The sequence below is a fragment of the Coffea arabica genome, chromosome 3e (assembly GCF_036785885.1).
Source record: "Coffea arabica cultivar ET-39 chromosome 3e, Coffea Arabica ET-39 HiFi, whole genome shotgun sequence".
Lineage (NCBI taxonomy): Eukaryota > Viridiplantae > Streptophyta > Magnoliopsida > Gentianales > Rubiaceae > Coffea > Coffea arabica.
Window position 1 is genome coordinate 23,081,332 of NC_092315.1, and position 25,858 is coordinate 23,107,189.

The 25,858-nt window shown below is 39.7% G+C and overlaps 1 protein-coding gene and 2 long non-coding RNA genes across 3 annotated transcripts; all 3 read right to left on the reverse strand.

The window, feature by feature from the left end:
• Positions 1 to 525: 525 nt before the first annotated feature.
• On the reverse strand, positions 526 to 2,886 carry LOC113737475 (uncharacterized). Its single transcript, XM_072083809.1, has one exon. The coding sequence runs from the start codon at positions 2,884 to 2,886 to the stop codon at positions 526 to 528; it is 2,361 nt and encodes a 786-aa protein (XP_071939910.1).
• A 3,557-nt stretch (positions 2,887 to 6,443) lies between these two features.
• LOC140038700 (uncharacterized) lies at positions 6,444 to 7,449 on the reverse strand. The gene is made up of 2 exons (XR_011842266.1): positions 7,388 to 7,449; positions 6,444 to 6,657 (listed from the first exon to the last, which is right to left on the reverse strand). It is a non-coding gene; the product is annotated as an uncharacterized lncRNA (long non-coding RNA).
• Positions 7,450 to 15,902: 8,453 nt separating this feature from the next.
• On the reverse strand, positions 15,903 to 20,331 carry LOC140038701 (uncharacterized). Its single transcript, XR_011842267.1, has 2 exons — positions 19,958 to 20,331; positions 15,903 to 16,119 (listed from the first exon to the last, which is right to left on the reverse strand). It is a non-coding gene; the product is annotated as an uncharacterized lncRNA (long non-coding RNA).
• Positions 20,332 to 25,858: the final 5,527 nt, after the last annotated feature.

Consider the following 25,858-nt stretch of genomic DNA (forward strand, 5'->3'; position numbering starts at 1 on the left):
CCATGCAAACACATCTTGAAACATAGACAAAAATTCAATCATCTCCTCTTTCTGCTTTTTATTCAAATGAATGCTGATTTGTATCTCCTTAACCTCAGTCTCAGTACCAATGTTAACAACTTCTGTTTCTTCAAGGTTCGGTTTAGATTTCTCCTCATATTGTTCAAGATCTTTTGAAAAAGAATCAAACACTTCCTCACTATCACTCTCGTTTTGAAATTCGGATTCCGTAACTTCCAAATCGTGAGTGATATAGAGATTGTCATCATCAGATTCCAGAACAGTGATATCCAAAGGGTCAAATAATTTTACTTTTGGCCTTCTGAAAGAATTAAGAAATTCGAGACAATAAGTAAATAGACACATGAATGAGCGGCATGATAAAACAAACTATGCACTTTCATAAAACTTCAAATCAAAACGGAAACAAGCTAAAACATAAGTGCAAAAGATACTTTCATTGAACTATTTACATATGCAAGAAAAGTTTTCATGAACTTTAATAAATGACAACCCCCTGTAGATTTACCGAAACTCGTTTCGCACGGGGAAGTACTCGGCGGTCCAGTTGTGTATAGCTCCTTGGGGAATGTCTGGGAATTCGGCATCATCTGACGGGCCATTTTGGGATATTGCTCCCACAAACAAATGAGTCAAGCTTGTCTCCACTTCGTCAATTGGACTGAACTCAGACGTAATGACTTCAGCTGGCTTTGGAAAGGTATAGCGTAATGGCGGAATGTCTAAAGCACCTAACTTGCCTTCCTTTTCTGCCCTTTTGCGTGCTTTCATCTCCTGTATATCCCTAGCAGTTGGACGGAATCCCAAACCAAATTGGTCCTTCTTTTCGATGAGTTCCACGGGCTTCAGCATGCCTTGCAGATTGCGTCCCAACCCCTTATCAAATTCATATCCTCCGCGAATCATCTCCTTGGCCATCATGACACTGGCCGCTGGCAAAAATATTTTGTCTTTTGAGTCCTTACTTGTTACCCAACTCACGGAGACAATATCAACTGCACGATAGGAAGACACAGAGGCATTTCGGTCACCATCCTCCTCGGGCTCGGAATCGGCAATTACAATGCAATCTTCTTCAGCAAAAATGGTTATCAGCTGGTCATTTACCACGAATTTCAATACTTGATGCAAGGAAGAGGGCACAGCGCCCGAGCTATGAATCCACGGTCGCCCGAGTAAAACATTATAGACACTGGGAAAGTGCATAACTTGGCAAGCTATCTGAAATTGAGCGGGCCCCATTTCGACCACCAAATTTACTTCCCATATGGGCTCCCTTTGGGCTCCGTCAAATCCTCGTACTACGGTTTCTGAGGGTTTTAATCTAACATCTTGCAGCCCTAACTTCACCAACGTGCTCCAAGGACAAATATTGAGGGCAGACCCATTGTCGATCAATACTTTAGGCAACATTTTTCCATTGCACCTCACAGCTACATATAAGGCTTTATTATGACCAGTTCCTTCCGCAGGCAGCTCTTCATCAGAAAAAGTGATTTGTTTAGCAGCCAATACATTTTCAACCATGTGCGAGAAATTGTCAACCGAAATATCCTTAGGAATACGAGCCTTAGTCAACACTTCAAGTAATGCATCCCTATGCAAGTCGGAGGAGAAAAGCAAGTCTAAGATGGAAATTTGGGCAGGCATTTTGTTCAGCTGCTCAACCACATTATATTCACTTCTCTTAAGCCTCTTGAGAAAATCCCACGCTTTTCTTTCGGTCACTGCAAGTTTGGTAGTCGGCTCACGATTGCTTACTTGAACTGGGGCGCTAGCAGCGGATGGACTTGTAATCATCCCTGACCTCGTAACAAGAGACACTTCTTCCTTCAAAACTGGTTTACCTCCGATTTGCAAAATGGGCTCACTATAATTCCACGGCACTTGTCGTAGACTTAAAACTGGCACTTGTTCTGGGAATTCAATTATCACAGGTTCTAAGGCCGCACTTTCGGATGGAGTTAGGTCTAAAATGAAGGGTCTTTTGTCTTCCTCATACGATGCCTTCTCTATCACAAAAGGTTGGTCCATTATCCCAAATACTTCTGTCTCATTTGACACGCTTCGGACAAGCTCCTCAAATTCCTTATCATCCATAATAACTCCGACAGTATCAGGGTGCTCCGGCAAGGGGTTCTTGCTCACATTTGGTCCTTGCTCTTCTCTTTTCCTAACCACGATTTCTCCTGCTTCGAGCATGTCTTGAACCCTATGTTTAAGGAGTCGACAATTGGCCGTGGAGTGACCAGGCGCTCCTGAATGATAAGCACAAGTAGCCTGTGGATTATACCCAGTTGGCATGCCATACGGGTAAGTTGGAGGGGGAATCACACCTATTTTACCGGTAGCCTTTAATTGCTCATACAACTGATCCAAAGGCCTGCCAAGGTTGGTGAATGTTCGAGCACGATTTTGATTGTAGGTTTCAGTAGGTTGGGGGTAGTTGTAGGTGGGTCTGTTTGGTGGGGGAAATCTTTGGTGGTAAGGAGGTCGAGGATGAGTTTGTTGAAAGTTAGGTTGAGATACTTGTAAAGGGGCCGTAGGTGGGTTGGCGTAGTTTGGGCGAGGTCGGGGGCGCGAGATATTGGTATTGTAGACAGGGTAAGGATTTGGATAGTAGGGATAGGGTGAATATGTTGGTTTATGTTGAAATCGGGGTCTTGGTGTAGGGTTTTCATCCCATATGAAGGCAGCTTCCCCCTCTTCCTTTTTAAATTGCGGCTTTTTCCCACTACTCCCTTGTCCTTGTAAAGCATCCAACTGGGATTTGAGGGCAGAGACATTGACGATCTTCCCAGCTCTTACAAAGTCATCGTACTCCTCAAGCTTATTGACAATGGCGGCGAACGAGCTTCCAGTCATGCGGAAAATTTCTTCAAAGTACGGCGGATCATGTGCTTTAATGAAAGTGCGTATGATTTCGTCCTCAGTCATTGGTGGCTCGACTTTTGCAGCTATTTTTCTCCACCTCTTGGCATAAGTCTTGTGATCCTCAGAGGGTTTTCTTTTTGTTCCTTCCAACGTGGTTCGTGTCGGAGCCAGCTCGCAGTTATACTCGTACTGCCTTACAAAAGCATTGGACAAGTCAATCCAGGTTTTTACTTCTTCGGGTTTCAGATTGGAGTACCAGTCGAGTGCATCCCCCTCCAGACTTTCCGGGAACAACCTTAGAGGCAGATTCTCATCGTTTACGGGCTTTCCCAACTTGTTGGCAAACAGCCGGAGGTGTGTTTTGGGATTACCCGTCCCATCATACTTGTTAAATTTAGGGGTTTTGAACCCCTCGGGCAATTGCACATTCGGAAAAAGGCAAAGCTCATCGTAATCCAAAACTCCTTGCTTGTTTAACCCCTGACTCTTCCTCATAAATTCATCAAAACGGTCAAGGCGCTTGAGCAGTTTCATATCAACGGGAGCAGAAGATTCTCCCATTTCTGGCTTGGTTTGAACAGTATGGTCTGGCAGGAATGGCTCAGCAGCAGTGGGATAAAAGGTATGTGGCTCGGGTGGTATATTTGAAGTGACGTGGGGTTGTGGGCCTCGCATGTGAGTAGGAAAAAATAAAGGATTAGGGGGGGTAAGTGTATGGTAAATTTGTGGTAGGATAGGTGAAAGTTTTTTCGGGTGGAATAGGGAAGGATGGAGTAACGGTGGCTTGAGTCAAAGGTATGACAAATGGCTCTTGCTCAGACTGCCTGACGGGTACGGGCTCGGGTTGAACTCCGCTGCTAATTAGCTCGTCAATCAATTTCCTTTGGGCCGTCATCTCGGTAGCCATCTCACCAAACTTAGTAAGCATTTCGGTTAGCTGAACTCCTAAACTCGCAGTCTCGGGTTGGGCGGTGGTAGCAGACTTATCCGATGGTTCCGGTTGTGAACTCATGTTTACACGACTCCTCTGGGCTCGACTACGGGATCGCGTTATGATGGGGCTTCGACGAGAAGCTATGTTTAAATATTACCTGAAAATACGAAATGGCTTGCTTCTAGATTTTAGCCCTGGCTTAGCTTTCCCAGCAAAACAAAATAAAATAAAGAAAAAGAAAAAGACAAGAGTTAGTAAATATCCGAAAAAATTCGGATGCATGTCCTATTGGGGAGCCCTTTTTGCGCCAAGGGTAGGCCTAGTATGATGCAACACCTTCAAAATGGGACCCGTAACACAAACCTGTTTTTGACAACAATCCTAAATGAGTGCAAAAGAAAAATCGCTTTCATTGATAAACTTGCCAATATTTACATCATGTCACGAAGACAATTCCGTACAAGATTGCCAAAACTTCTGAGCCTATCTAATACAGAGTCCCTGGTTTCTCTAGCATATGGAATTCTAACATGTTCAGCTTGGTCATACAATTCTCCGCATTTCCTTTTCAGCTCTTGACGCTTTTCTCGTTCATTTTCATACAATTGCTTGTTTTGCTGCGCTATCCCTTTGTATGTTTTGACAGACTTACTTAACTGCAGAATTTCCCTATCCTTTGCCTCAATAATGGCTTTCAACTTTTCCACTTCCTTGGCTGGTTCATCTTGTTTCCCTTGTACAGTGGATCTTCTCACCCAGTCTTCGTATTGTGGAGTCGTCAAACCCTTCTGCTTGAGCTCCGGGACATATTTAAACCTCTCGTCATCAGATAACGTCACCCATGCCTCAATAATCCGATCTTTCATAGGGAATTGACTTGGGCACGTTTCTTCATTAAAAACGGTGGTAAACTCACTCACATCAAGTGCAGGCGGGACTTCTTGGGTACGTCCTAACTGTCTAAGAAACCTCTTTGGTGTGTATGCGGTGATTCCTTGGGTACCCAGTAAGAGAACATATTTGGATGCTTGGGTGCGAAGAACATACTTAATACAATTGGTCCAATCCAACACCCATCTAATATTTTGATCGGTCATATTCTTCAAGAAATCCACAAACTCAGATGCATTACATGGCAGACCCTCTCTGTTAACCCTCTTATTATGTGTGGCTATCCAGTTGTACGCAGACATTAGTAGACTCTCGGGAATAGACGGTCGTCTCATGAAGTGCTCCATACCCCATACATGTAAAATCCAATTTGAACCACAAAAGAACTTTCTCCCTCTCTGACAGGTAGTGCAGGCTACGAAAATATCGGCCAAAATAGTCGGTATAATAGAACACTGTTTATCTTTCACTCCTAAGAATAGGTCGTACAAGATTTTAGTGAGCTTGAAGGCTATCTTTTTGTCTTTCCTAGGGAAAAAATAGATTCCAGCTACAACCAACCCATACACCCAAACTCTCTTTCGTTCCCAAATTTCCTTGGAAGTGAACGAGAAATCTCCTAGGTGCCTCTCAAATCCATCCCTTAACGCGAACCGATAAAATAAGAACTTTGCCTCTATATTTTGGTCCGACCCTCGTATTGCTGATTCCCTTAACCCGGTGAAATGACAAAATTCGGCCTTATTAGACACTAATGGAAATATCACGGCAGTTCCCTGAATCGGTAAATTGAGAAATCCAGCGACCTCCTCAATTGTTATGGTCATTTCCCTCTTTCCTAGTCTAAAAGCGAAACAAGTGGGGTCCCATAGATGCACCAAAGCTTCCACCAAATAGCCGTCGGACTTAATGTCCTTGAAATCCCCGATGTGTCCTAATCGAGCGGCTACCTGGTTAATCTCACTAGGTGAAAGCAACGTGGGCCATCTTTGTACCTCCAACGGTACTACTAACATCTGTTGGACTCGACGAGGACTTTCCAACTAGAAACAAAAGCCGGTGTCAAATACCTTACCTACAGGTCCCACTTCTCTGGTTAAACATGAATTTAAACGTGCAAATCCCAAGATAGGGTTAAATACCCATGGGAATATAGGGTTGGCTTATCCCTAATGTGGGATTCCCTAAGTGGCATTCCCTCTAGGGTTTATGCATGATGCCAGTTTATTAAAGCGGTAAATATGCAATACACAAATGAAACGTGACCTAAAGGAACCCCCTTTTTGTATGCCGGGGTGAGCCTAAAATGAAATGTATTCATGTTACGCATGCGAAGCATCGAATTTAAACGTGTCACATCAAATGGGGTAGGCTCCTAGAGAGTGCCATGCCAGGACCCTTATTTCCTAGGGCTAATGAATGCAATAAAGACAAAAACCAAGAAAAGTTAGTTCAACACATACACATAACACATTGTAGCAAAGCAATATAAAGAGGTAAAGCAATAAAAAGAAAAGGGGGGTTGGATCCTGTGGCGACCCCACTTCCCCCTAAGGCGAACCAAAGGGTTGGCGGGCCGTCTGCCCAACTCTCGCCAGGACTCACGCAAGCATTCTAACCCAAATCCTTTCGAAGAGTATCCTAATCTATTACAAAACAATTCTCCCGAAATAAATCAAAGCATACAACTTAGCCAATAGACGGCTCTTAAACACTTCACGCGTCGCTCGCAAGGATTAAAGACATACTATACCAATACAAACATACATACCGAATATTAGAATTAGGGATTACACTTTTCCAGCTTCAAGTGACAATCCAAAACGAAAGGTACAATGCTTAGCTTAGAAGTCATTACAAACCGAAAATTAAATTCAAGGTGTTCAAGTACATTCATTGGAAATATAAGCTGCTCAAATACTTTCAAACTTCCCATCCTGTAAGGAAAACAAATAAACATGGGGTGAGCTAAAGCTCAGTGGTGCCCCAAAACATGCAGTCACGTAAATCAAACAGCGAGCAATAACTTAAACAAATTGGACAGTTAGGAAAGCGTATAACAGCACCAGGTAGGATACAGGGGCCCTCAGGAGCCATTTTCCTCGCTTGATCACCATTCAGCGTAGTTGACCCTCCGTCAACTCTCACTACTTATAGTCCATGTAGATCATCTCATTTTGATACCTAACCCGTCACCATTCATACCCCGGTCCCGGGCCCGCTCACCGACTAAGGACGTAGTATACTCGAGATATACTCGTCATGGTAGTTGGATACAGAAGTCGAGGGATTCACCCAACGACGCAACTACATTTAGATTTGTGGTAGTTAGATTCATGCGTCGAGGGATTCACCCAACGACGTAACTACGTTTATATTTAGGGTAGTTGGATACAGAAGTCGAGGGATTCACCCAACGACGCAACTACATTTAGATTTGTGGTAGTTAGATTCATGCGTCGAGGGATTCACCCAACGACGTAACTACGTTTAGAATCAAGGATTCAGGAGAAAAATATTTTTGCACAAGTCACCACTCGAACGGCTAGTGCGATAAAGTACACACAGCTCACTTCGATGGATCAAAAACCAGTTTTGCAAATTATCACATATCGAGTCAAGAAAGTACTTTAAACAGGTAAGCGTAGAACAGGCAGGGACACTCACCAAGAGTGAAGTTCAGATATCAAGTTGGGAATCGAATTCCGCGTCCTCGCAAAACCCTAAAAACCAAATTTTGAAACTATGAGTTTTTACTCAGTTTTTAAGCTTATAGATATTGAGGTATATCTAATATACTACTAGTTCACTTTCCTTTAGAAAAATCAAGAATTTCCATGGGTTGAATCTTGACGAAAGTAGAAGAATTGTTTCCTTTAGTTTTCCTTGGAATACTTTTCTTATAAAAGGTAACTAGTATTATTTTCTTGAAATAAATCGACAAATCTCTTAATATCCACGTTAGGAAGTTACTTTGAACATTTCTTTAAAGTTACGGCTTTTGCAAAAATTATCCTTAAAAACTATTTTTCCTAAAATAGGGTTTCTTGCCGAGCAAGTTTCCCAAGCTTTTCACTAAGATTAGTAAAACTCGTATTTTGGAACTTTTCCTATAGTTAACTATCCAAGTGCAAAGCTTAAGGAAAGAAAAGGAATTAAAATAAGACTTAGAGTTTTCAAAAGCTATAGAACTTATTTACTATAGCTATCAAGGCTAGATTGAGCTAAAGAAAATTATCGAGTTGGAAAGTTTTAGGCAAAACACTAGATATGGAGTTTTATAATATAGTACTAGCTGGAAAAATATTTTTGATTAATTTGATCACAGTTACTCGAGTTCGCAAGGTCGATACAACTTCCACAGCTCCGATTCCGTTTCGAAATCATAATATGGATCAAGATATGGCAAAAATCACATAGCAAATTACTAGAGCTTCGTCAATCATTAGCCCTAGATTTCAACAAGTGCATTTCTGAATAAAATAAAATGATCAACCAAGGCTTCATCAATCATTAGCACTTGGTTTCAGCAAGCCCATCATAAGCAAATAAAAATAAAAGTAAAGCCTCCAAGACATTCCAGCAATTAACTTTCATCACCCTGTAGTACTTATAAAATCATTCAAATGGCCAAGGCTTCATCAATCATTAGCCCTTGACAACATCATTCACTTCCAACAACAATTCAATCAAGAATTCAAACCACAAATAAGCTACAAGTTCAATCCAAATCAAAATTTAGTTTCACGAAGAAAACATGACATTCATACCAAAACAGTCTACTTGAAGGATTCCCAGACAGCAGTACACATGGAGGAAAAATAGGAAATTTCTACAGGACAAAGGCTCATGAATCTAGTTTCAAATGCCACTGACGGCACCTTAATCGGATTTTCCTACACCAAGATATAAGCATTTTGCCTAGACTGGTCAGTGAAATCCGAAAATCTGGAAACTCTTGTTCACTTGTGAAAAGCCCCTCTTTCTCTTTTAAAAACCATAAGGCTTTTATTCAAACCATTCATACATCTCTTATAGAATTCTAACACCACATATTCCAGGCGTTTTCAACCATTATGTTTTCAAAGAAAATTTCAAAACCAAGCTGAGGTTCCAATTCAACCTTCGGCTATCCCAAAAGAAATTCTAGCCTTTAGATATCAACATATTTGGTTCAATCTTTCAATATATCCAAAATTTCATTGCCCAACAACTTAAAATTTACATCTCTTATGTATTACTAATCCATTATATTCCAAGGGAGGAATAAAATAAATTTCCAGAAACCAATTAAAATTTCCAAAGACAAACTGAAAATTCTGGTTCATCCCCTCGACTATCAATACTTTTCCAGTACTTAGAGATTTATAAATCCAACCTTTCCTTGGTTAAAACATGGTTTTAGATTCTCAAATTCATCATGTGAACCTTTGGCTAACTAATTAACATTTCTGGTTCAAAATCGAATTCGAATAACAGGTTTAAACATCCCAAAAATTCCAGAAATCTGTCTAGCAAGCTACGGGTGAATCATGCATGAAGAAACTTTCTGTTTTCATTTTATTTTCTCGGTTAAAACATGCTATTAAACTCTCAACTTCCTCATACAATTACTTAGCTAAACAATGAACATTTCCAGTTCAAGAGTTGAATTTAAACCATGATTACAAACCCCAAAATTTCCAGGTTTAAACCTCACGGCTCTTTCTCAAAATTTCCAGCAATAACAATGGTTCTAAAACCAGATTTCCCTTGGTTAAGTTGAGGTGTTAGGAGCTCAAATTTGGCATGTAAACACTTAACTAGTTTATTAGCGTATCTAGCTCAGGAATTACTTTCGATTAACAACAAAAATCCTCCAAAATTTTCAGAAATTTCCAGCTTCAAACCTCGGTTGCTGTGGCATGAAGACTGATTGCATTGTGATTTTATTTCGGTTCTAACCCAACTAATTAGCCACATGCAAAGCTCAATTATCTTGTTATTAGCTAGTTAGTTATGGTTATAGGCTCAAAGCAACAAGATTAAATCAAATGGAGCTACATTATTCAAGGTAGACTCTCCGCAGAAACTTTTCCTCAAAACAGAATTTCTTATGCTCCTTAATTCATCATCCGAATGCACAAAATTAACATACAAAGCCATAGCCAGGTAAATCAACTAGTGCTTAGTCATATAATCCATAATACAGGCTCAGATTATCAAATTTAAATAGATTACAATTGCAATTCAGATTTCTGGTGCACAAAAATTCCATTTCACTAAATCAGAATTTTTCCCAGGTTCCTGATTCCATCATCCAATCACATAACTCCACATGCAAGGCCTTAATTGTATAAATCAACCAAGTTTCAGTTAACTAATCATAATCTCGGTTGCTTATCATCACAACAAAGCAGATTACATCATGCAATTCTTAAATCAGTTTTCGGCCAACCATTTTATCAAAACAGAATTTTCTAGTGTTTTGATTTTATCAATCGACTGCATAAAATCCACATGCAAGGTCATAACTAGCTTAATCACCATATTGTTAGCTAGATAATCATAGGTATCAACTTAGTTCATCACAATGTAGAAGATTAGGTACTACATTTCCGATTTATGCTCACGGAAGTTCCACTTCATCAAAACAGAATTTCTTGCAACTTAATTTTGTCATCCAACCACACAACCCCACATGCATGCTTATAAACAGCTTCATCAACCTATATTCAACTAGTTTAATTCCAGAAATTACCTCAGTTTAAGGCTTAGCTCACACGACAGGTAGCTGCTAAAATTTTTCCCTCGGCTGGCTATGGAATTCAGGTATGGCTGGCTGAGCTTGGTTTGTGTAAGCTGTGGAGTTGGTGGGTGTGGTTGAGCCCAGCTGGTGGGAGATGATGAAGGAGATGGCAGCTCGGCAGTGGTGGAGGAAATAAAGAAGCTCGCACGGTTACCTCCTACTCTCACCCTCTCACGGACAGCTCAAGGCCGCAACTCACACAACACTTTCTCTGGTTTCCTCTCTCAACTTGCGGACAGAACAGGAAAAAAATTTGCAGCTCGCGGACAGCTCTCCTTGGTCGATGATTACAAGGTGAAGAATGGATATGGGGTGGAGTGGTTCACGGTAGTGGAGTGATTGAGGGAATGTATATATTGGGTATTGTGAGTGGGGTTGGGTCGGTAATAGAAGTGGAATGTGCTGGAATGCGAAGTAGGAATTGGGGCCGGCAGCAATTGGAAATGTTTGGAGTTGAAAGCTGGCCAATGCAGCTCGGATGAGTGCTGAGTTAGGGAAAGATGTGCATTGGCCGAATGGAGAGGTTGATTATAATATTGTCCGGCAATTTGGTTTTGGAATTGCATGGTTGTTTTGAGATAGTATAGAGGGTGTTTTAGTCTTTTCACGCTTCATCCAAATTTCCACTTAAGCCCTTAGTTCTAACTTAATTCCAAAAATTATCCCCAATTGTGATTTGAACGCCTAATAATACCCTAGTATACTTAAACCATTTTTATCGAAAATTTATCGATTACCATTTAATATTAAGGTTCCTAGTAATTCCTAACATTATTTAGCGATTAAATTAGTTATCAGAATTTCCAATTATTTATTCCCAAGAAATAGAGTTAGTTAACTCGAAATTTATCGATTTAGTATAATAAAGTCAAGTGAAATAATAATTTAATACAAGTGTGTCAGTTTGCACATAAAAAGTTATTTTTACGCACTTATTGTGAAAACAAAGAAGGATAAGACTATAATTATCGAAATTTTCACGCTTTAAGTATGTTTAGTATATTAGTATCATATTTATCTAAAATTCATTGGTTTTCATCTTAACGCGGAAATTCCTATTAACATTTAACATTATTAACGATTAAAACTAGTTATCGGATATCAAAGAATTTATTTTAAAGTAATAGAATTAATCCAACTCAAGAAATATTAATTTAGTATGGCAAACCGAATAATTCAATATTGGCACAATTATATTATTTATTACCTAGAAATTATCTTTATACTTTTATTGCAAAACAATTAATTACAATACTAGAATTCAAAGAAATTAATTATTAGATCAATGAAATAGTTTACCATGGAAATATGAAGTTAATGTAACAAAACTAAGAAGTTTAGTAGTTTAGCACAATTCTTTTATTTTGCACCTAACGTTTATTTCTACGTACTCATTTAAAAACAATTGGACTTAGTGCTAAAATTTATTAAAGAATTAAAATGTAAATAAAATATGCACTGATATTTATATGTCTATTTTCAGGGTTCTCACAGATCCCCCCCTCGTGAATAGTGTCCCTAATAGGGTAAGGCAGACTCTACCCTAGGTAAACTATCATGGATGCATGCGGTATTGGCTCACTAATGCATCTAGACTCGATAGGTTTTAGGTCCCCGGGCCTTCAGACTTAGAAACCAAAGGTCATCAACCCCAAGGTTCTTTGTCGGCGGCTCGAGCGATTCCCCAGACATTGCTACGCACACGTCGTGTTACGGCTACATGTCTGAGCAAATCTATCAAAAATCCTCAACCTTCGACTAAAAGCTAAAGGCCATCAACACAAAGCTTAAAGCGGAAGATTGAGTGACCCCTCGGATCGTGCTACGCACACGTCGTGTCGCGATCACACGTCCAAGTGGGTCGCCTAATCCTAATTGGGTGGAGTGGCGTGACAAGCCACTAAAAGAAAAATAAATGAAGGGTAAGAAATTAAAGCGTATGCACGTATGCTAGTGCTTGTTTAGAGGGGAGGGATAAAAAACCAACACGAGGCTCTAGGGTAATGTCCCCCCACCCAAATGCAATGCAAAACGCGGAATCACATACATAAACCATTCATCCATCAAAACAATCGTACGCCAAATGGGTAAGTGAGTGAGTTGATACGCGCGAAATGCAAAAATCCTAATAAAAGGAAAAAATGCAATCCTAAACATCCAAATGCGATATATGAAGAGGTTAAAAGAAGAAAAAGATTGACTAAATCAAATTTGCTCGGACTCTCTAAGTCCCCAGTGGAGTCGCCAGCTGTCGCGCCCCATTTTTTATATGATAAATAAATAAAATGGTTTAAAAAGTGAAATTTTGATTTGAAAATGAATTTTTGATTTACAAAGAAAATGAAGAAAAATATGGGTCTAAATGGGACATGAAAATGCGACGATTTGACCCAAAATATAGTTTAAAAAGGGTTTATTGAATGAAAAATGGAGTCGCCACTTGATATAGAGTTAAGGTGTACCAAGTCACCTAAAAAATGAATTGTTTAAAGGAAAAAGGTAGGAAAGAGCCCATTTTAAACGACTCCTTGTCTACGTAAACCAACGAAAAAAGGTTCGGGAGTCACATTTGACGAAGGGGAAGGCAAGGATAAAAATCCAAGGCACCCCTTCGACCTAGCCAAGGCTAGTTGCGTGATTTAGTCAAAGATTTTTTTTATTTTAACCTAAAGATTTATCACATTTGGACGCACTATATGAATGCAAACCCTAGACCTAGGGGGGCATCGGGGGGCAAAATTTCTCTTCAAAGTTTGAATGGTGCCAATCACATTAATTGTGATGCCCAATAATGACCCTTTGGAGAAGTCACGAATAATGCAAAAAATATGAGACTCTAAGAAAAGAAAAGAAATAAAATAAAATAATTATACAAATATACATGTCTTAAAGGAATGCATCATGTCGGGTACGGGGGACTAATGTTCCTGACTCAATTTTCCCTTTTAATAGAGGGAATACGAGCGTGCTAAGGCTAGAAAAGCCAAACTCGTCCATATCCCATATTCAAGGGGTTATTTCCCTATCTAATCAAGCAAATGCACTACCCTAATCCTAATTCTAAAATGAAATGTAATTCTAATGTTATGTATCATACAAAATGGGCAAGTAATATACATATAAGGGAAAATATGAGGAAAGGGGTATACATATATAAGGAAAGTGTCATGCAATATGGTGAAAAAGGCCCTAAAAAGTAAATATATGCATGAGATGAAGTGAGTTGTCACACAATCATGATCTAACGCGTGAATGGCTCCTAAGGGTCTAGCGTTGGATTAGCCCATGTCTACGATTTCCCACTAGCATTGGACTAGTGAGAAAAGTCCGAACAAAGGGCCACAACTAGCATTGGACTAGCATGGATTTGCGAAATTGGCCACAACTAGCATTGGACTAGTGTGGTGACGTCACACATCGGTTACAATCAAATAAATCATGTAAGGCCTAATAAAAGCAGGTAAACACATAAATCACATATAGCACATAACACACAAGCATGATATCTAGATGCAAGACCCTAAGAAAGCGGTAACACATAGCACATAGACATGTAAAACACACATAAGGCAAACAAAGCAAATAAAACCCTAACTATTACATTTGGGGGAAGCCTACTACAATCTAAGAGGGGAAACGAAAAATAAATGAAATAAACCTCACTATTACAACTTGGCATTCAAGTGCCTCCCAAATGATAAAATTGAACTAAAATTAAAGCAAAAACTAAGCAACTAAAGAAATAAATAAAGTGAAAATGAAATAAACACTTAAAGTTATGCAATTGCACACATATACGCACGTAGGGTCAAATAAAGTCAAAAATAAAGGATAGAGTGTACCTCCCTCGCAATGGTAAGCAAATGAAGGAAAAATGGCTTCAAAACAATAAAAGGGTCAAGGCACCAATTAAATAGTAAAGTGTAAACAAAATCACCAAATTCCTCCCAATTGCAACTTAAATGAAACCAAATAATGCATAATTTCCAAGAAAAGTAAATTATGGATCAAATTACTAAAATAGAAAACTACCAAGGACCCAATTGCAAACATTAACCAATCATTCAAGTCCAAACAAAACATTTTGGGACTTCAAGGGTCTAAGAGCAAAGGAAAGGTCAAGTAATGGTTCCAATTGCAACTACTTTAGGATCTAATTGCAAGAAGTTGGAGCATGTTTGGGCTTTTGCAGTATAGCTAGAAATTAAGGGGGAGTAAGGTGCAATTTTAAAAGCTATTTTTGCATGCAAAAACATGCAAAAAGCCACGAAGAAACAATTTTCTGCAACAGAAAGGCATGCGGCAAGCTTAGGAAACTTTCTTCAGCAGTTTCAAGCTTTCAAACGCAGGTTTCATGCAAGACTTCAAGCAAGACCTAGTGAAAAACATCACTCAACATCATTGGGCAACTAAACCCTTACTCAACACAAACCAATCAGGAACACAAACCGTTAAAATCAAAATGAATGACCAAATGGGAGGCACATGTTGCGGCAGAAAAAAGAACAACCAACTTTCTAAGTTTCCTGGTGAGCTTTCCCTTAGCATATAATCTCAAACAGACGTCAAAATCTCGGCCTTAAGCAATGAAACATCAAACTCATCCAACAAGACCAAACTTAGATTGAAAATATGCAATTCTGGAAAAACTTTCTAACAGAGTTTATGCAAAGTTACGAAGAAGCTTATTTTTCTGTAATTTCCAGTCAATGTTGCTTCCGCAACTCTTTGCTCTTAGGCTTTTGGTGGCCAAAACAAAAATCTGAACGTAGCTTGCTTTCAAATTCACATGGCTTTAAACTAGACACAAATTACATACTCACCACCATCCGAACAAGCAATAAACTTAAAAAGACATCATGCAAAATTCTGGAAAAACATGCAAAACATGGTTCGGCAACCTGGATGTTTATTTTTCCAGCAATTATTCAAACATGATTCAAGTGTTTCTTTTTTTTTGACCCAAACACACAAACTCAGTACCAAACCTTCCATTTCTTCCCTTCAACACCAGGTTAAACATGCAACTTAAGCGTAAAGATTCATTGAGCAGCCATTTCAGCAAACCAAAAGGCACACAAGCTGTCCGCACGCACTGCTGCAACAAGTTGAGAGCTTCATGCTTGTTGCAGCAGCTGTTGTGCTCTTAAACCTAAGCCAACATACTCTGAATCCAAGCCATGGCATCAGCAAGAAAATTTTTTTTTTTAACATAAAACTGGAATTTAAGCACAAAAGGATCAAAACACAGGAACTTTGTGACGCCCCACATCTCCCTAAGGCGGACCAAAGGGTATCCGCGGACGCCTGCCCAGCTCTCGCCAGGACTCAAGCAATTCCATTCAATTTAAAACCGAATTAAGCACTTCGATGAGAGCAACATGAATACAATAATGCGGAAGCGTTCAAGCTTAATAAGTCACTTAATGTATAACCAGTACATCGGGTAATCATAAAACGACTTAAATTCAAAGTACACATCAGGGCCCAAACCTTTCAAGTTTTCAATTTCCAAAAGTACAACCCAAACCAGGGCCTAGTCAAAATATATAACAGGAGTCTTAACAAAATTACAACGGATGGTTTCTCCATATTTCTCCAAGAGTCGGTCCTGTTAAGGAAAACAAAACTATAGGGTGAGCTAAACGCTCGTGAGGCCAAGAACACACATGCAAGCACGTAATCAAATAACAATCCCAACTTTAATAAATAAAGCCATGTCTTTTCAATAATCAATCTCTCAAACAGGAAAAGTAATCAGAAACAATTCAAGGATATAGTAGCTCTCAGGAGCTAAGTTCCACTCGATCTGTCGATGTCATTCGTATACTTTCCCGCATTGACCCTCCTGTCAACCGGGTCGGTATTTCCATTTCCGTAGATCACCACTTGCTTTCCTCCGTCCACCGTACACCCCAAGGGCCCACAAGTCTATTTTTAGGGCGATACTCGACGAGTATGCCAAGCAAGACCTCTTATTAGGTCGAGCTTATAATCTCATGGCTCGCCCAAGTTCCCGACCAAGCCCATTGCCGGCTCGAGTCTAAGGACGGCCTATGAGTTTGGGCGTCCCCCATTCATTTGGTAGTCGAGGAGATTCACTCCAACGACACAAGCATTCATGACATGACATTGCATTTCATTCATTCATTCAATACATTTCATTCATTCATTCATTCATTTGAAATTAGAACGAGTGCGATAAAGTACGCACCCGCCCTTATTTTTAAAACTCCCAACAAGTATCACAATAAGCAAGTATCAAATTCATACACTTGACACTCACCGAGCAATTCAATAAGAATTATTTTCCGGAAGTTCAAGTGTCCGCGGTGAGATCCTCTTGAAGGTCTCCTTGCGCGCCTGACAATTTAATGGCGAATAATCATACAATTAACCCACTTATCAGGAAGATTGTACACTAGTACAATCTAAGAATTATTTTGCAAAAAGGAACCTCAATTACACGTAAATCGAGGTTCAACTTGCCTTTTATTAGGTACAATATTATTTGAGTTTTTATCATGAAAATCGTAAGCAAAACGTTTTAAGAATATCGAAAGAATAAAGAGTTCTCGAAAAACTCTATTTCTTTGAAATTGGAAAATTTTCCAGTTTTATGATGAATCTTTGAAAAATCGTAACTCGCTCGATATAAGTCGAGAATTGGAAAACTTTATACCGTTGGAAACCTCTTAGAGAGTACTATAAGTTCCTAGAAGACACTTTTCCATGAATCAAAGTGGAAAGTGGTCAAAAATGAGCTTGAAGATGCAGGGTTGGTTCACAAGGCAGAATGAAGTTGGTTTTTGGCCAACTTTGAAAATTCGGCACGATTCGCACGTTGCAAACCGGCCTCTGAAATTTTCAGCTCAATTAGTGTTGCAAGTGAAGTGTATGACAAAACAAGCGGATCAAGAATCGGAGTCTCGAGCACCGAGATACGGTAGCCCGAAGTTGAGCAAATTCAAGACTGGATGAGAATTTTCCAGATTTAAACCTCTAACTTTAGTAATTCGATTGGGTATCGAAACGAACTTGAATCGGCACCAAAATTGGCAGTATTTCGATACTATATGGAAAGTATCTCTCTATCGATTTTCATGGAAAAATACCTTCGGCAAGGTAGTTAATGAGCCAACCGAAGTTCAAGAAAAATCCTAAGGCAATCTGCCTTGGACTTTCATTTTCCAAATTTCCAATCGTTTAACCAAGAAAGTTATCCAACCATGGTTCATTTGTGAAATAAGGGTCTAAGATACACCCATAATATCTTTGGTAAGTGTTTAATATCAAAAACATCAACTAACAAGTTCACTCCAAGATTTGGTTCCAAACCAGTCCAAACATCATGGTTTTCCAAAACAGAGCAGTCCACTTGTTTCAGTCACAAATCAGTCAATATAGCTCGAAATTGAGCATGGCTTACGCCGTTGGAAAGTACATTCATAGGACTAAAATATCACAGAAGAAATCATTTCCAAATTCGCCACCCATCTGGTTCAAATTCGGGCATCAAGTTGCTGCCTGAACACTTCATTCCAGACGAACAGAGCAACAGGACAGCGAACTTAAAACATTTGGTTCGGCTTGCTCACAAGGAATCAGAACGTGCATTATATACCAAATTAAAGCTAGGAATGTCTAGTTTCAAACGCCACCAACGGCACATGATTTCGACATCCGAGGACAGAGTTATAGCCAAAATACTACTGCTGGTCAGAGCATACGCGAATCAGTTTTCCAGATTTGCTGGTTTCTAAAAAAAATTCATTTGCCCATTCAAACCTCATTATTTTTCAATGAAATTTTTCACACATCTAATACATCCTACAAACATCCAATTCAAGCAATTAAACCATTAAAAATTGGCCTGGAAATGGCCGAACATGGCAGGGGCAAAATCGGAAAGTTTAGCTTCTTACACCCAATGAAGTTTCCACTAATTACCCATCACTAATGCATCATTAAAATCACTAAACCAACAATATAATCACCATTAATCATCACATCAGCAACAACAACCCAAGTGTGGGAATTCCAAGAGCCCACAATCACATTTTTACACCATAATCAAGTAACTAAGTACATGCATGAGCTTAATCTTGCTATATAACTTCCAAAAGACAAGAATTCATGGGTTGATCATTACCTCTTCCTTGGGTGTGCAAGATCAGAAAATTTCGGCCCTCTTGAAGCTCCAAGAAACCGTGAAGATGCAGCCTTTTGTTAGCTAAATCCAACCTCCAAGAGGTTTGCTAAGTGGTCTCCAAGTTTGGTGTGATTTGGAGGTGATTTGGGGTGGTTTTGTGTGAGGTTAGTGTGCAGAATTTTTGTTGCAAATGAGTTAGAGAGAAGGGAGAGCTTGGCCGGCTGTGAGGAGAGAGAAGAGAGAGTGTGTTTGATCTAAGTTAGCTTCTCCAAGAAGATTAAATGTGTGGTGAAAAAAATTGCTCCAAAGTCAACTCTTGTAAGGCTCGTTTGGCACGTTTTTAGGCTCGATTTTCTCGCGCGTTTGGTTCACTAGTGCACTAAACCTCCAATGCATATATATTCATGTAAATATTATTCACTCTTAATTGTCTCGAAATAAGGGTCTAAAGTCCCTCAAATGAAGTCGCGCGTGTGAAAACGCGTACCGTCAATTTTACCGCTATAACGCGAAACTTTCGAAAATTCTTATAACGATTGCACTACTAACTATCACTTGAATATTTATTCATAAAATTACCTATTTTAGGACCATAGTACAAGTCTCCAATATTCCAAGCTTATTGTGCTACTACGCGGATAAAATCTCCAAGCACTATTCACTATTTTTACGAAACGCGCTCTAGGAAACTAATTTTTGAAACGAATCATTTTAAAAATATAACGAAGTTACATTACCATGTATTTAGGTCTAATAAGACTAGAAAATATTCCTTGGAAATAAAATCCAATTAAATAATTTATTAAGCCATAAATTAGGCATAAAATAATAGTTTTTACGAGTCTTCACAAACTTGCCAATCTGGAAATTTGTTTTACAGCTTGTGTATTCATTTTCACCTACGGGTTCCATTACCAAACACTCACATGATGCAAATCAATTCCAAGCCAGCAAAATATATACATCTTATACCAAATCACGGCAAAGAAACCCACACCAACAAACGAAAAGACAAGACAGTAATGGATGGCACATTAATGAACAGATTTACCGAAACTCTGTGGTATCCTTCTGGGTTTCGTTCATCGCATATACAACAGCCATAAATCTTAAACAAGAACTCATGATACAACCTCATGGATAGCCTAAGTTTCTACCTCAAAAACCCTAATTCAACTTCATCAAATCCTCTACTCCCCCCCGACCACAGATTCACAGAGAAATAAACGTAAGGGGGAAAAACTTCAGCACATCCCATATCAAGTAAGCTAAGAACAGACCAAGTGAAAGGTATTACCTTTATCCCCTTCCGAGGGAAAATCAGGGTCTCGGGTGATCGACAAAAAGGGGTCTTTGCTCAACTCGAAAGCTCTACCTTCCGGCTCTCAAGCGTTCCTTCTTTGGTTTCCTCAGCAAAATACCCACTCCTTGGTTTTCCTTCCGGCTCTCAAGCGTTCCTTCTTTGGTTTCCTCAGCAAAATACCCACTCCTTGGTTTTCCTTTGCTCTCTCTCACTCACTATCTCTCAATCTACTCTGTTTTTCTTAGTTCCTTGCCCTTTGTTCTTTCCATTCTTTCTATCCCGCCGACCACTATCTGAGTTCCTCACCTCCTCCGCTATTTTTCATTTCCTCTCCCCCCAGCCGTCCTCTTTTTGGCTCTCTTTTATCAGCCGTCCAAACTCTCCCTCTTTTCCAAAACTCCAACCGTCTCTCCCTATCCTCTCAGACTTTCCCCCCCTTTCCTTTTTATATCAGATTCCCAGACTTAACCTCATCTTAATGGTTCAGAAGCAGCTTCAAGTCTCCGTTCCCCTCTCAGCCATCGGATTAGCTTCCATTTCTAGATTGCTCTGGGCTTGTAGATGAAAGCCAAGTGTAATAGTACTGTGATGATCTAACGGAGCCCAAAAAATGGAGAAAAAATGGAAGAAAACTGGAAGAAAAACAAGCCAGGGCCGCGCTATTTTTACTGCCTCGCACGAAACTGGAACGAAATGCAGCGCGCGTCTTTCCTTTTTTTTTTTAATCACTTAATTAAATAACAATAATACAAAATAACAATTTAAACAAAACTTAAATAAAGTGTACAAAACTAGTAACAGAAGATAAAAAGAAAAACTAAGATTTTTCCTATGTTGGATTAATGATTTTTCCTCTCTTTTCCTCTTTTTTCGATTAATAAACAGTAAAAGGAAATAAAAGATATTTTCCATGCATAATTTTCTCTTTTGACAAATTTTTTTTGCTAAAACCTTACGATAAGAAATAAACAGCTAAAGGGCTAAACTAATGCAAAAATAAAAACTAAACTAAAAATAAAACAACAGATAATAATAATAATCTAAAATGCTATACAAATGCTAAAAGTCTAAAAACTTAAATCATGGAATTAACAAAATAAAAATAGATAAGGATTATTACTAAAAACAAAAATAAAATTAGGATAAAAAATTATTTTAAAATTTGGTGTCTACAATTGCCTTCGAGTATGGTTGTTCTTTTGCAGGAATTCGAGGATGTATTCCCTGACGAGGTCCCTGACGGCTTACCACCCATTCGAGAGATTGAACATCAAATAGACCTGATTCCTGGAGCACCCCTACCCAACAAACCAGCTTACCGTATGGGTCTTGAGGAGACAAAGGAGCTTCAAAGGCAAGTGGATGGCCTTTTGGGTAAAGGTTGGGTAAAAGAGAGCTTAAGTCCTTGTGCTGTGCCTGTGGTTCTTGTCCCCAAAAAGGATGGTACTTAGCCCATGTACACTGACTGTAGGGCTGTAAATGCTATCACTGTCAAATACCGTCATCCCATTCCTAGACTTGATGATATGCTTGATGAACTCGATGGTACTATCATTTTCACCAAAATTGATTTAAGGAGTGGCTATCATCAAATTAGGATGAAAGAAGGCGATGAGTGGAAAACGGCCTTCAAAACCAAACATGATCTCTATGAGTGGCTAGTCATGCCTTTTGGATTGACTAATACCCCTAGCACCTTCATGCGACTAATGAACCATGTTTTGAGAAATTTTATTGCCAAATTTGTCATTGTTTACTTTGATGACATTCTGATAAACAACCGCAGTGAACATGAGCATTTGGAGCATGTGAGACTAGTTCTTGAGACACTTTGACAGGCGCGTCTATACGCTAACCTTAACAAGTGCACATTTTGTGCTAATGAGCTTGTGTTTTTGGGCTATGTAGTAAGTTCGCAGGGCATCAAAGTGGACGAGTCCAAGATTGAGGCCATCAAGCAATGGCCAACTCCTACATCCATCCCTGAGGTGCGCAGCTTTCTTAGATTGGTGGGCTTCTATCGGCGCTTTGTCAAGGACTTTAGCACCATTGCCGCCCCAATGACTGCCGTGACCAAGAAGAATGACAAGTTCCATTGGGGGGAAGCCCAAGAACAAGCATTCCTTACCCTCAAAAACAAACTCACACATGCACCTGTCTTAGCATTATCGAACTTTAACCAGACTTTTGAAATCGAATGTGATGTTCTGGTGTAGGCATTGGCACCGTTCTGATGCAAGACAAAAGGCCTTGTGCCTTCTTTAGTGAGAAACTGGAAGGAGCCGCCTTAAACTATCCCACGTACGACAAGGAGTTGTACGAACTGGTGAGGGCCTTGGAGACCTGGCAACACTATCTTCGCCCTCGGGAGTTCGTGATACACACCGATCACAAGTCATTGAAGTATCTCAAAGGGCAACCTAAGTTAAGTAAGAGACATGGCAAATGGGTAAGCTTCATTGACACCTTCTCCTATGTCATTAAGTACAAGACTGGCAAAACAAATGTGGTAGTCGATGTCTTATCACGTAGACACTCTTTGCTTGTCTTTCTTGATGCTAAGTTGTTAGGCTTTGAAATGATCAAGGAACTCTACACACATGATCATGACTTCGGTGATATATATGCTGCGTGTGTTAAGAACCCGCATGGGAAATATTTTTTGTATGACGGATTTCTTTTCTATGTGGATAAGCTGTGCATGCCTAATTCTTCTGTTCGTGATCTTTTGGTTAGGGAGGCACATAGTGGTGGTCTCATGGGCCACTTCGGCATTATTAAAACCCTAACCATGCTACAAGAGCACTTTTACTGGCCTCATATGCGTAGAGATGTCGAACGCATGGTTGGTAGATGTGTCACTTGTCATAAGGCAAAGTCTAAAACAAACCCATACGGCCTGTATACCCCATTACCTATCCCTCTTTATCCTTGGGTAAACTTGTCTATGGACTTTGTCTTAGGACTGCCTAGATCACCAAGGGGCAATGATTCCATCTTTGTCGTGGTTGATCGATTCTCTAAGATGGCTCATTTTATCCCTTGCCACAAAACTGACGACGCATCTCATATTGCTACTTTGTTCTTCAAAGAAATTGTCCGTCTGCATGGCATGCCTAAGACCAGTGTTAGTGATAGAGATGTAAAATTCTTGAGTTACTTTTAGAAGACTTTGTGGGCTAAACTGGGCACTAGATTGTTATTTTCCACTACTAGTCATCCACAAAGCGATGGACAAACTGAAGTTGTCAATCGCACACTTGGTACTCTACTTCGGGCCTTGATTAAAAAGAATCTCAAATCTTGGGAAGAGTGCTTGCCCCACGTAGAATTTGCCTACAATCGCATCGTTCATAGTGCTACACACTACTCACCTTTTGAGATTGTTTATGGCCTTAATCCCTTGACCCCTCTTGATTTGGTACCCTTACCTTCCTCTGAGCACACAAGCTTAGATGGGAAAAAGAAGGCTGATTTTGTGCATAGGTTACATGAAGCTGTCCGAGTAAACATTGAGAAGCGTACTCAGTAATACCTCCAGCAAGCCAACAAGCACCGTCGTAAGATGATTTTTGAGCTTGGAGATTGGGTTTGGCTACACCTGAGGAAAGAGCGATTCCCCAAGCAGCGTCAGAGCAAACTATCCCCAAGAGGTGATGGACCCTTCCGAGTGCTCCAATGAATCAATGACAACGCCTACAAATTGGAGCTACCTGGGGAATACAATGTTAGCGCGACCTTCAATGTCGCGGACCTGAGCCCATTTCTTGACGAGGAGGATCCTGATTTGATGGCAAATCCTTCTCAAGAGGAGGGGACTGATGTGTGCACGGATCTCGGCCCACGCAATAACCTAGTCTGAGTTTCATTGGGCCCAATCACACGTGCACGGGCCAAGCTATTCAAAGAATCCCTCCAAACCCTTGTCCGCACTGTCCAAGACCAACATAGGGTCCATAGAGATATTGAAGGCTTGAAAAGAGACACTCCAGTTATCTACACCTTGATCCAAGCCCATGAAGAATCAAGTGGGCCTCCTAGAGAGTCGGCCTAGTAGGGCCGAAGGCCTTCGTACTTGTTAGACTAGATTCATTTGTCTTAGTAGGTCATTGGGCCGGCCCATCTTGTCCACCAAGATGGCCGACCTTCCTTCCCCTTGTTTCTCTAGGGTTTTTGGTAAATCTTAGCCTATAAATAGGCTTGCTTTGTAAGGTTTCAGTTAGACGTTTTATCAATAAAGTTCTTAGTGTTTCGTTTTCTTCTTAGGAGAGAATTCGAGCCTTTAACTTGCTTTGGCAAGGGTTATTGAGCAATCTTACGACTTGTCCATGATTGTTCGTCCGACCTATCCCTTGGAGTACTCACCTTCATTGGAGTCATCGTTCCACTGCTTTAAACCAACTCGTGTCGTCCGTGTTGATTTAAGGTCCCGCAAACCAAGCGTAGGACAACCTCGCTAGATCCTTGGGCAAACGTGCTACGTGTCTCGAAACAAGTTGATCGAGGAACGTATCAGAAGGTGGCTGGTGTGGAGTGTTTTTTGGGGAAAATGAAGCTGCAATTAGCTACTCATGTTGAGGTTTGAAGGTACTTTTGGCAAGAAGCTACTTTATTTCGTTAATATTGCACTTGAATGAGATTAGTGCTTATTTGTAGTAGATTTCATGGAAGATTTTGTAGTTTTGTATAGTAGATTAGTGCTTATGTGTAGTAGATTTTATAGTTTTGTAGTTTTGTATGATGAATTCCAGCTTTGCTAGGGAATTTTTGGGCTGTCCATGAGGATTTCCAGCTTGTACAAGCACTTTTGGCTTTCTTTAAGGAATTTCAGCCTTTGTTAGTAGTTTTAGCTTAGGGCTTGAATTTTGCAGCTTTGATATGTCAAATTGCAACCTTGGGATGTCATTTCAGCTTTGTTGTGGTTGATTCTTGAGCTAGAAATTGGCTATATTGGATGGTTTTGTGGCCTTAAATAAGTGTACTTTATAGCTTATAACTTGTGGTTGTGATTGAGGTTGGATTGCTACAAATATTGGTATTGAGTTTGGATGGAAAGTAAAGAAAACAAAGGGAAGTGCTGCTGAAAATTTTCTGCAGGAACCCTTGAGCAGTCTTAGGAAATCAGCTATATCTTGTTGTAGAAAAGTCAAAATTAGTTCTGTTTGTTACATTTGAAACTAGAGTTAGAGTACTATCAACCAACAAAATTTCAGCCTTTTCGTCAATTCCCATGAATATCTGCGCTTTTTCAAATTTGACTGAAATTGTATATCTGTTCTGTCTTTTACTGGATGAAGTAGCAACTTCAGGCTCAAATTTGGCTGACTTATGGACTGAATCAACTTTTAGACAAAACATGAAAGTTATAGGGATTTGAGTTAACTTTCTACCTACAAAATTTCAGATCAATTGGATATATTTTAGCTTATGATTTGGCCAGAGCACTCCTGACTGCGCAAAAACTCTAATTTTCCTAACCTATTTTTCATGTGTTTCTGACCGTCCAATTTTGACCCTAAAATTGTGAGAACTAGGTATCAATGTTTTCATAGGAAATGTAGGTTTCTATCTTAACTTCGAAACGCCATAAGATTCATCTCAATCCGATAAGTGTAGCTTCAGTTGTGATTAACATGCCAAAAGGTGAGAGGAACTTGATGATTTTAGAATTTCCTTTGCTTGACATGATATTTGTGATCTAGGGCTTGGACTTGAGCAAGGAAACTATCTATGATGGATGAGGATCATGAGGTGTGGTTGGTGAGTGATTCCAAAACTGTTTCCAAAGTTACATTTTGAACTATTTCTTGCACTGTTTACTCGATTGCATATCATGTGCGCTTGCGTGTGTGCCATGCAATGATTTGGCTCAAATGAGTACTTGGAAGTCTTGTG